Raw genomic sequence first — 13,645 nt, forward strand, 5'->3', positions numbered from 1 at the left:
AAAAATTTATCAAAATCTTTATTTTAAGTTATATAATTTTTATTTGATACAACAAGATGGATGAAGTAAATAAGCGAACAATTGAAATTACATATGTGTTTAATTGTTTATCCGTGAGTTCTATTTTGTACTCAAGGCCAAGGTGACCATAAGTTCTACAAATGACTGTCATATTTTTGTTTAAATCACATGTTTTGATACTGCATGTTCCTTTTTGGTAAAGTTAAAAAATATTCAAAAAAAATTGCCTTCCAGATTATGTTTACTTCAGATAACTTCAATTGCAATGAGCATACTGGGCTCAAATTCATGAATTACTGACATGCTAAATACAGGAGATTAATAGGCGTGATTTTTAAAATAGTTAAAATATTAAGTTCTTAATTCAATAACTGTTGAACTTTTAATATTGATCTGTTATAGGATACATTTGTATCTAATAAAATTGGACAACTTCTTAATATTAGTCAGACAGTACGCGTACGGACCGACCGTATGCGTATTTAAAAAAAGTACGCACACGGTCTAGACCGTACGCGGACGGTCCAAATACTCATACGGTCTGGAACATCAAAATAAAATTTTCTTTGACTGCATTTAAAAGGAACAGAAAACAGGTGGCAACCATCTTATATATGATAAATGCAGGATAAGTTTTAAGTTTGTATATATTATTTATTGCAATATTTGACTGATGGGAGTTATTTTGTCCCAGAGGACATCATACAGTCAGTAGCATAATAAATTGCAATTTTTACATGTATACAGTGCCTTGTTCATATGTTATATGGGTTCAAATAAATTTCATACTTTAATTGTCTTTAAACATTATTTTTTAATTTGTGGGTTTTTTCCCATATAAAGTCTCCATTTCAACGGTAAAAATAATTGCAAAGGGAATTAAAAGATAAGATACTTCTTAACTATTCTACGATATGATTTAAGTCTCACATCTAGATATTACCTAGGATTACCTTGAACCCTCAAAAGGCTGCACAAAAGAAATGAAGACCAAAAAATGTTGACTTAGGAACATATTTTTTAAATAAGAGTTTGATGAACAAGAAATAATCTATTTCAATATTGTTGATTTAAAATTTAAAACCACAAGGTGCAGGTTGGTACCATTAATAGAAATATCAACCTTCGTCCCACAACGGTTGACATCTTTTTTGTAGTGTAACTACCTGCTTTAACACAATTTAAGCTACGTGTAAATTTAAACCTTCAATGATTTCAACAATTTTTGTTTTTAACAATGACTTTTTGCCTCGATATTTTATTATGAATGTGAACCTTGTCCTTTGCACAAAGACTCACTATGAAATCAGTACCCTGTTCATTTATTATTCAGAATTTACTAGTTTTAAGTTTGTAAGAAATGATGTTAAAGTCATAAGAAACCTCAAATCAAAAAAATTTAATGCACATGTTTTTAATAACTCAATGGATAGTTTTCATTATAAAACTTATGTACATATACTTTTTTTTCTGAAGAAAATTCTTTAATTTATTCATATTTAGAAGAAGTGTACTTTATTTTAATTGCTTCCTTCCAGCAAGCAATTCCCCCGACATATTCTCCGTATGCAAAGTGACCTCAATGTGACCCATCTCGTAAAAATCCGGTGGTCACAATACGCATGAATGTCCTTAAAATAAACTATTATCTGAATTTACATGTTAAACACGTGCTCTCGTTCCATGCTTTTTTGTTTATTTTTTGTCGATTGTTGACAAACAGGTGAACATCGTTAAACCTCGGCTTCAAAACACGAACTTTAATTACCTGTCATATTTTCACAACAACACTGACCGATTGAAAACAAAATGACGATCATACGAAATTTACACGAAAATATGATAAATTACGTGCACAGAAGACTAAGTTTAGGATGTTTGTATGCATTGGTTCAAGAATTAGAAGAACATTATTTTTCACCGGTCACTCGTTTCTTATGACTTTAAGATATTGAGATGTAGTACATATTATTATGCAGATCAGTATAAAATTTAGTCTGGCCTAAATTTTATCTAAAAACAAATTGAGTTATCTCCCCTAGAATACATATATAAATCTGCATTAGGTGTTATACCACTATTGATTTTCCCTATTATTTTTTGTTAAATTTACACTTTTAAGAATAATCCTGCAGAATTTATCTTTGTTTCAAATAAAGGAATACTTGGCATGAGTAAAATTTTTATCCTGTCCAGTGGTATGGAAAGAAATTCACATAACATTGCATTGCATGTGAGAAAAAAAACATCACCGCAAGATAACCAATCAGATATACCCCTTATTTGATACGTGTACATGCTTTAGTAACCATGTAACCTCAAATTTCCAAAATATTCTATAGAAATCTCAAATTAAAAAATAATGGTGCTTTGTATAACCCAATTTATATGTTTATGACCCAGAAATATTTTACTGCAATAAAATGTAAGATTTATAACCTGCACCTGTCAAATTGAAGGCAATATTTTTTTTTCGACCGATTTTCGTATGGAACCGGATGTGACCGTGACGTACCATGATGTGGTGGTTTTACATCTTAAGATTAGAAATGTCTTAGTTTTATATTATATGTTTGTTATGAGTTTCATTTTCTTTTTTGTTTGTTTATTTTATGTATACATGTATATTTATTTCAATACATGGATTTCTGGTAATTGTTTTTTATATAAAATATTCTTGCAGGAAGTTTTAAGAGGCTGGGACATGAATCATTGAGCTAAGGTTGGAAAGTGATATTTTTTTATTTTCATAAAAATGATGATAAATGCTCAGCTGAAACAAGAATAACACATAAATAAAGTTTTTTTCAATTTTTATCAAATTTGATGGTTTCCATAGCAACTATATACAATACACTTTATACGGACTAAAAATGCAATAATTTAAACAAAATATACAACTTTTTCAGCTTTGAAAAGAACAAAAAGCTGAAGCATATGGTATCTTATAAGTTTATCATTGCTTAATCATTTATTTTATAAATAAAATTTAAAAAAAATTTAAGTGAACAATTATTTTTTCTGTTGCTATGGTTACATAAAACTTACAACTTTTTGATAATAATAATAAATGCGAAAAACACCATTTTTCCTATGCCAATTAAAAAAAATCGCAACAGTTAATTTGAAGTTCTTTCTTATTCCCTGTTCATTTATAGTATAATAATTTATTTAAAAAAAAAAAAATGGGTAGCAAATGATTAAAATTTTTTTTTTAGTCTTGGTGAAAATTTAAAAAAAAATAATAAAAAAAATCTAATTTTCCAGAATAGACTTAAAAATACTGGTGTTTTATTATACCACGAGAATTAACATATATATAAAGAACACTTAATATGTTTCACACATAATCAGATTCAAAATATCAATATTTTGAAGAAAAATGTTGCATAGCAACCAAATAAAGGCCATAGCAACGTATTTCATTATTACTTTTTATCAAGTTTTGAGAACAGAATATCTTTTTTTATGATTAAAGATGGGTATATAATTGTTTACCAATGTCATTTATTGCTAGCTGTACCTTATTCATTAAACATTTTTTAAAAGTGCCAAAAAGGTTAAAACAAATCTTGGAGCGATAAAATTTAATAAAAAGTAAGAAGAATTTTGAATTTTGCAACACAAAGCTAAGCCAGATCATTTATATTTCTATCATTCTAACCAAGACAAGTTTGATATAGGTTAATAAATCAAATTGTATTGGCAACCTTATATGACAAATTAGAAAAGTGAGGATTTTTCAGCTAACAACAGTTGTAATAATTTACTGAATGACAAACACATACTCATAATCCCATTTCTCCATTCCAGAACATAACCATTGTGAGAAACATATGTATGTTTCATGCAAGATGCAAGCCATGCTTACCCTTCCTGAGCACCATAGATGCCTAACTTTAACCTTGAACTTAAACAGTCAATGAACCATGTCTGAAGGTGTCGGGTCATATAGTTTCATGGATACTATAGTACATGTATATATATACATGTCAATGGTTATTCAACTACATACCAAACATCATAGGTTTTCTTACAATATAAACTTATCATAAACTTAAACCATGGACATAATTCAGTCAGTAAGCCATGACTGAGAGTTTTTTAACATAAAATTAACATAGAATATTTATGATGTACCTTATCAAAAGACATGAATTCATAACAATGAATACGTTTACACTATAAGCAAGATTTGAATTGCAGCAGATCAAGTTTACGAGCCTATTCCATCTACGCCAGTGACTTACAACCTTACGACTTTTCACAGTGCGCCAGAGGGTTGCATCCTGTTCTGCAAATCATGTTTTGCTTATTGAATGATTTTTCCCCCAAAAGTTAAAGACACCAAAATAATAATGATGGAAAGACAGAGAGGGACATAACAATAAATATCATCTTTTTTTATCTTATAATAATACAGAAATATTTAAAAACAGGCTATATTCTATATACCAATTGGAATCCAAAAAAGTTTAAGAAAGACAATTAAACAGAAATACCATCATTGAGCATAGACTACAAATTGAATAATATAACAAAGTTAGTGGTAAAGTTAGTTCCTGGCCAACACTTGTAACTCTTCCAATGTCTCTGCAGCTATTCCAGCTTCCATATCTTCTTCATCATAAGAATTGCATGCTGTTTTTCTCTTCTCTAAAACAAGTCTACTAAAATATGAAGCAATCTGAGTAGCTGATAAAAATTCATCTTTGGAAAAAAATCTTTTTCCAATGCTGCTTTTAGCACTTCTCATTTCTAGGGAAACTTCTTCTGGGTCACACTTGTGTCCAGTTCTTTCTCCCTTTGAAAATTTTTCCTTTAAGAAAGAAATTTGCGTGGTTGTGAATTTTTTTACAGTTCGTCTTTGTTTTAGACCCCATCCTTCACACAATTTGCTGGAATTTTCAATTTCTGTAGTTTCGTGGCAACAGCTAGGTGAAACAACCAATTTCTGTTCAATTTTACTAGCATATTGTATCTTAGACTTATCAATTAAAGATGAAACCATTGGTTTTATTCTATGAGAACCAACATCCAAATGTCTGACCAAATTACCATACTTGCTAAACGTTGATAGACAATTTGGTTCTGAACAGGTAAACAGGTTGCTCCCATTATCATCAATAACTTCCTCAATATCAACATCTGATTGATCTACTGCAATATTTGATGCTTCATTTCTGCATTCTTGAACTATAACACCTTGCCTGGCTGTTCTGGATGGAATTGAACAAAGGTGGCCAGCAAAAGCTTCTACCACTGTAATATTACTGCAACTCAACAACTGCAGCTTTAGTGATGAATTGGTAAGAAACTTTCCTTCCCCTATGCCATACTGTCTGAACACCCTTATACCTGTTTGTTGGTAGGCAAAGTTGTTCAGGGTTGTATTGTTATTAATTTGAGATTTGATCTCTTTCTTGTTACAGCTCTCAGGAGGTAGTGCAACAACCACAGCTACATTTCTTAAACTGCATATCTGAAGTGCTTTCTTGAAATCAGCTGCAGTGCACACATCATGTCCTTCATTTACATATTTTCTAATTGCTGATTTTATGTGTGCAGCCCTCCTGTCACAGATAGATTTTCCTCCCTGAGGATCAGCAAAATCCATTTGCACAACCTTAATGTTTTCTTCTTTATTGATAAGTGCTATTTCACTGACTGCCAAAAAACCATGGAAACATCCAGCATTGTCTGACCTTATGTAAGCCTTTTTGAGGGAAGGATTCATTGTTGAAATTGTTGGAGAGTGTTTCTTAGTACAGCATTTGATGTTCTTGCATCTTGGGAAGCATTATCAAAGACATGGATAATGGTTTGCATTTTTAGGTCATCAGTATCAGAAGTATGATATGATCCTACACTAACATGCCAATTTAACCCTCTTTTGCCAAACCATTTAGACTGAGACTCTCTATAGCGCATGGGCAGGAATTTCATAGCCCAGTCTCTCTCTACCAAAACTTCATCTTTTGATAATTTATGCAGAATCTCACTTCTTGCTGTGTCCTGGTTATAGGATCTCAGGAGGTGTTTCTTCCACTCTTGGACCGCCTTTATACTCTGAAATATAAAAATTATACAGGTACATGAATATAAGTAAACATGTGAAATGGTGCATTTATTTATATAAGTTAAAGTTCAGTTTAGAGCTGTAATTTCAAAAGGAGTTTATTATTTATAATGCTCTTTTATTGTAAAATAAGAGCACTATTTGATGGCTCTCACATAGGTGTAAGAAAAATGATTGCTTGTAGCTAATTTGAAATAGATTCATTTATATTTCTAGTGATTGACATTATTACTTTCTTTCTTTTTGTAATGAATGTATCATTTTGTAATTCACTGTGTTTCATGGGGATATTAAGGTATATGTATTACAAAAAAAAATGTTGATGATAGATAACCTAATTTGTTTGATCTCTTGCACTATGTGAATTCAGTATTTCCTTTTACTTGACGTGTAATACAGTATGTTTTCATTTAATACAATTACTCAGTTCTTTTTTTTTGGAATTTGACTTTTAGATGAAGAAAAACAATGATATCGCAGCATTATTTCATACCAGTTTTATCTTATCCTGGTATTAAGATTTCTCGCTACATTGAAGACCTGTTGGTGACCTTCTGCTATTGTTTTTTTCGATGGTCGGGTTGTTGTCTCTTTGGCACATTCCCCATTTCCATTCTCAATTTTATTAAGATGGACACTTGTGTAATAAACATTTACCCTCATTCATATTTTTTTTCATTATGATATATGTAGTATAGAAAAACATATACAGATGAATACTCTGCCAAATATTATTAATGAACAAGTGTGGACACAAACCAGCATGAATAGTATCCACTATTCTAAGACTATAACATGGCAATAAATAGTTCCTAAGGATTGACAATTTATTCTACCAAAACAAAATTGGAACTTGATGTATCAGTTGTCATATATAAACTATATCATATACCAAATATAAAATCAAAATCTTTCAACATAATGAAAAAAAGTGTCAAAGACTGATAAGTCCAAGAACCATAACTTTGCAAAAATCATCAGACCACAACAGAATTTGAACTTTATCTGTAACTTGTCATGGTTAAACTATACACCAACTATAAAATCAATATATTCAAGAATGACATAAAACAAGAGGCTCTAAAGAGCCGGTGTCGCTCACCTTGGTCTATGTGAATATTCAACAAAGGACACAGATGGATTCATGACAAAATTGTGTTTATAGTGATGGTGATGTTTTTGTAGATCTTACTTTACTGAACATTCTTGCTGTGTACAATTATCCCTATCTATAATGATTGGATTCAGTGGAAAATATTAGTAAAAATTTACAAATTTTATGAAAATTGTTAAAAATTGACTATAAAGGGCAATAACTCCTTAGGGGGTCAATCGACAATTTTGGTCAGGTTGACTTATTTTTAGATCTTACTTTGCTGTAAATTATTGCTGTTAACAGTTTATCTCTATCTATAATAATATTCAAGATAATTACAAAAAACAGCAAAATTTCTTTAAAATTACCAATTCAGGGGCAGCAACCTAACAACCAGTTGTCCACTTCATCTGCAAATGTTAGAGCAGATAGATCTTGACCTGATAAACAATATCAACCCCTATCAGATTTGCTCTAAATGCTTCAGTTTTTGAGTTATAAGCCAAAAACTGCATTTTACCCCTATGTTTTATTTTTAGCCATGGCAACCATGGCGGTTGGTTGGCCGGGTCACCGGACACAAATTTTAATCTAAATACCCCAATGAGGATTGTGGCCAAGTAAAGTTTAATTTGGCCCAGTAGTTTTAGAGAAGATTTTTATAAAAGATAACTAAGATTTACGAAAAATGGTTAAGAATTTACTATAAAGGGCAATAACTCCTAAAGGGATCAACTGACCATTTTGGTCCTGTTGACTTATTTGTTAATCTTACTTTGCTAAACATTTTTGCAGTTTACAGTTTATCTCTATCTATAATAATATTCAAGATAATAACCAAAATCAGCAAAATTTCCTTAAAATTACCAATTCAGGGGCAGCAACCTAACAACCAGTTGTCCAATTCATCTGAAAATTTCAGGGCAGATAGATCTTGAACTGATAATCAATTAAACTCATGTCAGATTTGCTCTAAATGCCTTGGTTTTTGAGTTATAAACCAATAACTGTGTTTTACCCCTATGTTCTATTTTTAGCCATGGTGGCCATCTTGGTTCAATGGCCGGATCACCGGACACAATTTTTTAAAATAAATACCCCAATAATGATTGTGGCAAAGTTTTGTTTTATTTGGCCCAGTAGTTTCAGAGGAGAAGATTTTTGTAAAAGCTAATAAAAACGGACGACAGACGCCAAGTGATGAGAAAAGCTCACTCAGCCCTTCAGGCCAGGTGAGCTAAAAATGTGGAAAACCTATTTATCAGACAGACAGAGTAAAATCCCTAAGTCCACTTCAGCTTCAACGGTAAGGGGCTTTATGGGTAATTGGGAGATATCAGCAAATATACAATGGGATTTTTTACCTGTTCAACCATGTATATGGTGTCATCTTCTTGATCAGCTGACTCATATAATACTTCATCTGATGATTTCTCTATTTTTACCAGGGTTTCTGTTAAGTCATCACATTTCTTACACACTTGGTTGTGCTCATGTTGACAAGAAGCAGTATATTCTTTTGATTGATCTGATAAGGCAAAGTTACAACAATGGTCTGCAGTTTCAGATTCTTTGGAAATATGCAACTGAAAAGAATAAAAAAAATCATGTTATAATTATCTTCCTTTTTGTTGCAACTGAGAGGAAAGTCTGGAAGTTAATCTTCTTTTTTATATTTTTATAAATTATAATTGATGCTTACATTCAGCTGGCATTCATAATCTTTATTATCCTTTGTTTCATGGTCCTTTAATTCTTTCACTATTTCTTTCCGACAAAAAGTACACACCCCTGTAAGCAAAATGTAAAAAAAATTTTTACTTTATATTGAACTGGAGGATGTCATAACTGTTCATGACTAAAAATCATTCAAAGAAATGATAGGTCAAATACATACAAATAATATACAGCATGGGTTAGTTACAATTTATTATGTTGTTTGGATTTGGTTTATATGATTGATTGATGATGTTTTAATGTATTATCAGGGAAAGCAAATCCTGACATGATTACAGAGTGAAAAGTGAGGCCCCACATGGGGGGTTCCCATAATCACATTTATCATTAACTATTTCTTTAAACTCAAGAGTCTGTAATAAAAAAATCATGTAATATTTGGTTTAGTAATCAAGTAATCAGTAACAAATGGCCAAATAATCACATTTATAATCAATAACCCCATGAGGAGGTTCAAAGGTTTGTTATTCATAGTTTGAATATTGGTTCATTGGACTTATTCTTTAAATAGATTGTTACCTGATCCAATCTGTATTAATTGGTGTCTTTGTTTCCACAGATAAAGGGACTGACACAAAGCAATAGTTCCTTTCAAAAGAGGTTTCTTTCTTTTTTGTGTTTCCTTTCCCCTTGAACAATATTTCAGCATGCATAATTGACTGCTTCTCCATCCTAAGCCTAATCTGTACCTATGGTTTGGACAAATTGTGCATTGCTCTGTTGGTATATCAAACAATCCTCCACGATATTTTAATAAGTCAGCTTCATTATTGACATCTTTAAAGTTTATATGAAAACGTCTGCAGTGAGATTCAATGGATTTGGTGCATGATATCAGAGGTAGAACTTTGTTACAATCAGCTTTAGCATTTGACTCACAAAATATATTATTTACACTAGTAAATTCTCCAAAGCTACAGCATAAAGGATTTCCACCTGCAAAAAAATAGAATGATCTTTTATCAATAAAGTTAGAAAAAAATCAATAGTGAAATATCGCTTTATCAGCAAACATATCTAACATACGTCTTAGGCCTAAATCAATTTATTGTTTGTTTCCCCGATCCGGACCCTGCCAAGCCAGGTGTGGGTACTAAGGTAGGTAGGTAGGTAAACATTTTTTTTCTCCAAAAAACCTGAATATTATTGGATGATCTGGCAGGCCCGGAAATCAGAAATGAATAAAATAATATTTGACTTATTTTTAACAATAAAATTTCATGAGTAGGATCACTTTTGAAGGGTCGGTAGGAATTGGGGAAACAAACAATATTTTGTTTTAGGCCTTATATCAAAATTTAATTTATTTTCCAAAACCAAAAAAATATTTCTGACCTCAAAATTTAAATGACTGTAAAAGGTCTATTATCATAAATAACATACAAAAAATAAAATAATTCCCATGACCATATTTTTAAGTTATTGCATGGATAATTGTTTAAAAACAGTACAGTGGCAGGTTAAAGTAAATGCATATTCAGGAAAAGAAAATGATATTATGCATATTCAGTGACTCTTATTTGCACAAAACTCTTACATTGAACTGGACTTGTTAGAGCCAAAACTTCAAAATTGGGAAATTTAAGCAAGAATATCAAAAATCGAACCTTTTTCTGGTAATTCAAGCATCAAATTCAAATTTGAAGTTATATTAAATAACTGCCCCTCCCCCTTTTTGTATGTATGTGCCTGTACCAAGTCAAGAGCCATTAATTCAGTGGTTGTTGTTTGTTTATGTGTTACATATTTGTTTTTCGTTCATTTTTTTTATATAAATATAAGGCCATTAGTTGTCTCGTTTGAATTGTTTTACATTGTCATATATATAGGGGCCTTATATAACTGACTAGTCACTATGTGTTATGTGCTTTGCTCATTGTTAAAGACCGTATGGTTACCTGTTATTGTAATTTCTATTTCATTTTGGTCTCTTAAAGAACGTAATGTCTCATTGGCAATCATACCACATCTTCTTTTTTATACATGTAGGACTCAGATGTGTGATGGGGAAGCATAGTGCAATGGTGTTGATGTTGTGCTTTGGTCTGACGTTTTCAACATTAAATAACACTTTCAAAAACAATTTTAATAACTTCACCTTCTTGAAATACAACTAAAGGATTGGTAGGTAGGAATAGAAGATTTTTTTATTAAGGAAAGAATTCAAATAAATGTTTTGTAAATAGATTAGACCGTTGGTTTTCCGGTTTGATTTGTGTTTCACTGGTCAATTAGGGATCCTCATATAGCACGCTTTTTGGTGTGAGCTAATTCTCAGTGTCAAAGGCCGATCTATAATTGTTTCCTTTTTATACATTGTGACTTGGATGGAGCTAAACGATGAATTTACACAGACCTTCAAAGCAAAAATTGTTTACTGTTTATCTAAATATTCAAGTCAATATTTTTTTGCGCCTGTCCCATGTCAGGAGCCTCTGGCCTTTGTTAGTCTTGTATTTTTTTAATTTTAGTTTCTTGTGTACAATTTGGAAATTAGTATGGCGTTAATTTAATATCACTGACCTAGTATATTTTTGTTTAGGGGCCAGCCAAAGGATGCCTCTGGGTGCAGGAATTTGAATTTCTCGCTACATTGAAGACCTGTTGGAGAGCTTCGTCTGTTGTTTTTTCTATGGTCGGGTTGTTGTCTCTGTGACACATTCCCCTTTTCCATTCTCAATTTCAAATATGCCCCATTTAAACTTGGTATACTTTTTTTTACTTAATAATTCTGCGTCCAAAACAAATTAAAATTTTAAAGTTCATAATTTGACCCTAATAAAATATTCCATAGATTTCCCGAATGCATGACTAGCATGCTAACCCCTGCACCATCAAATAAAATGGGTTTTTTTACATGATAGCTAGACTAATGCATTTTACATTAGTATATCTGATGGACACAGTTAAATTTAGGTTTAACTGATATTTTATGTTTACATATCCTTTTGAATATATATGCGGTACGTATAAATATGCAGCAACTTTTGATTTGATATATTAAAGAATGACGTGATTTAAACATGTTGGCTCCTGTAGAAATTGTGACGCACACTCAACATATAATAAACCATTGCAAGAACACTTCGAGTTTGATGGGTCTTTAGGTGACTTGTTTCAAGGGGAAATATTGTTCCATATATATATTGAACATCATAACAACATATATACATGTATCACATTTTTTTTCAGTAATGGCCAAATGAATAAGAAAACTTAAAAAATTTCTACATCTTTTGGTATTTATTTTATAAAACTGGGTCATGACCACAGGAAGGTAGACTATCAATATTTATATATTCTATGGATAGAAACAAGTGCCTGTACGTGGTCTTGACTTGAAGTAACATTTTTGTATGTGCAATATTTTTTTCAAGAATGTCAATTTCAGTTGAAAATGACAGGACAATTTATGGTTGGGAACTTACTGTACTATCTTTATCTCTATGGAAATTGAAAAGTAATTTTTATCCTCCAGTCAACCCAGTAAGGCAGTATATATCCAGAAATTTTATGGCAAAACAGCTTGTGATTTGGACAGTGCTCATATTTTTTATTTGTACCTAGAAAAATGAATGGTTGCAGTGTGGTGGTTAATATTTTTCAAATTACCTGATTGTTGTGCCATAATTGTTGTTCATATTGTATGTACAGTATCTAATTGCTGCAAAAATCTTGTAAATCGTCTGCAATCCTCAAATCAATGTTGTTGTCTGCTGTACAGGAAGTGTGTAAGGGAGATAATCGAGTATCTCAGTTGTCAGGGGAGATAATCAAAACATGTTCCAACTGCATTTCATTCAAATTTTCAGCTTTCCGTAACTGTCCTTTGAGTCATTTGCTACCCGATTTTCTTTTATTTGTTTTTCAACTAGCATGTCTGCTTGTTGTTAAATGTATAACTTCAATGATAATATGTTGCGCTTTTGAAAAAATGAATGTTGAACATTAATTAAATTTATCGATCAAAAGGGGCAATAAATTACACAAACCACTCAAATATCCTTTGACAAAATGTTATAATTATTATTTCTATAATTTTTCCTTGATTTATTAACTTTTTACTCAAGTATAAACATTTTCTTTAATTTTTAAGCGTTTATTACATTGTAAAATGTGTATAATATGTCAAAGTACAAAACAGTCATTGGTTATATATGGATCCCAGGTGTAAGGGTCCTAATACACACAATAAAAATGGATTTCAACAACAAAAAGTGTTTTTTTGCCTTATATAAGATGGATACATGAAAATATCACCATTTGAAGAAATTCTATATTTTTCTATTTTCCATTTTTTTGCTGAAAAGCTCAACGATTCATGTCCCAGCCTCTTTAAAAATATTATGAAATAAGTCCTGATGTCTAGCATGAACTATGTTTTTCTTTGTTTTTACAAATATCATACTCTACCGTTGAAGAACAAATATTATGATGGAAGAAAAAAAATTAAAATAATGTCCCATATTTTTAAGGACTTCACATAAAGAAAAAACGGGGAGATATTTTCAAATGGTATACCCAGCATCTACTATTATTTATATACGTACCTCTGATAATCCTTGATATCCAAATTTTCTGATTTACATTAACGTTATAACTAAATTTATATATATATATATAAATTGTGATCAAGTTCGAGTTGTATACTGAATATAAATTAATAGTGTAAGGTGTAAACGAATTATGGTTATTTTTACCTCACTCATAAA

The 13,645-nt window shown here is 31.1% G+C and overlaps 1 protein-coding gene across 1 annotated transcript; it reads right to left on the reverse strand.

The window, feature by feature from the left end:
* Nucleotides 1-5,754: 5,754 nt before the first annotated feature.
* LOC134681468 (uncharacterized) lies at nucleotides 5,755-12,659 on the reverse strand. Its single transcript, XM_063541105.1, has 5 exons — nucleotides 12,546-12,659; nucleotides 9,453-9,869; nucleotides 8,899-8,987; nucleotides 8,561-8,782; nucleotides 5,755-6,090 (listed from the first exon to the last, which is right to left on the reverse strand). The coding sequence occupies exons 1-5, from the start codon at nucleotides 12,559-12,561 to the stop codon at nucleotides 5,755-5,757; spliced, it is 1,080 nt and encodes a 359-aa protein (XP_063397175.1). The 5' UTR covers nucleotides 12,562-12,659.
* Nucleotides 12,660-13,645: the final 986 nt, after the last annotated feature.

This window comes from Mytilus trossulus, chromosome 8, assembly GCF_036588685.1.
Source record: "Mytilus trossulus isolate FHL-02 chromosome 8, PNRI_Mtr1.1.1.hap1, whole genome shotgun sequence".
NCBI classification, from domain to species: Eukaryota; Metazoa; Mollusca; class Bivalvia; order Mytilida; family Mytilidae; genus Mytilus; species Mytilus trossulus.

Bases quoted from the DNA above. Each gene is read 5' to 3' on its own strand.
- LOC134681468 (XM_063541105.1), bottom strand. The intron at 8,988-9,452 runs GTAACAATCTAT...TTTTGCTTACAG, and splicing joins ATTAATACAGATTGGATCAG to GGGTGTGTACTTTTTGTCGG. The intron at 6,091-8,560 runs GTAAAAAATCCC...TTTATATTTCAG, and splicing joins CCATATACATGGTTGAACAG to AGTATAAAGGCGGTCCAAGA.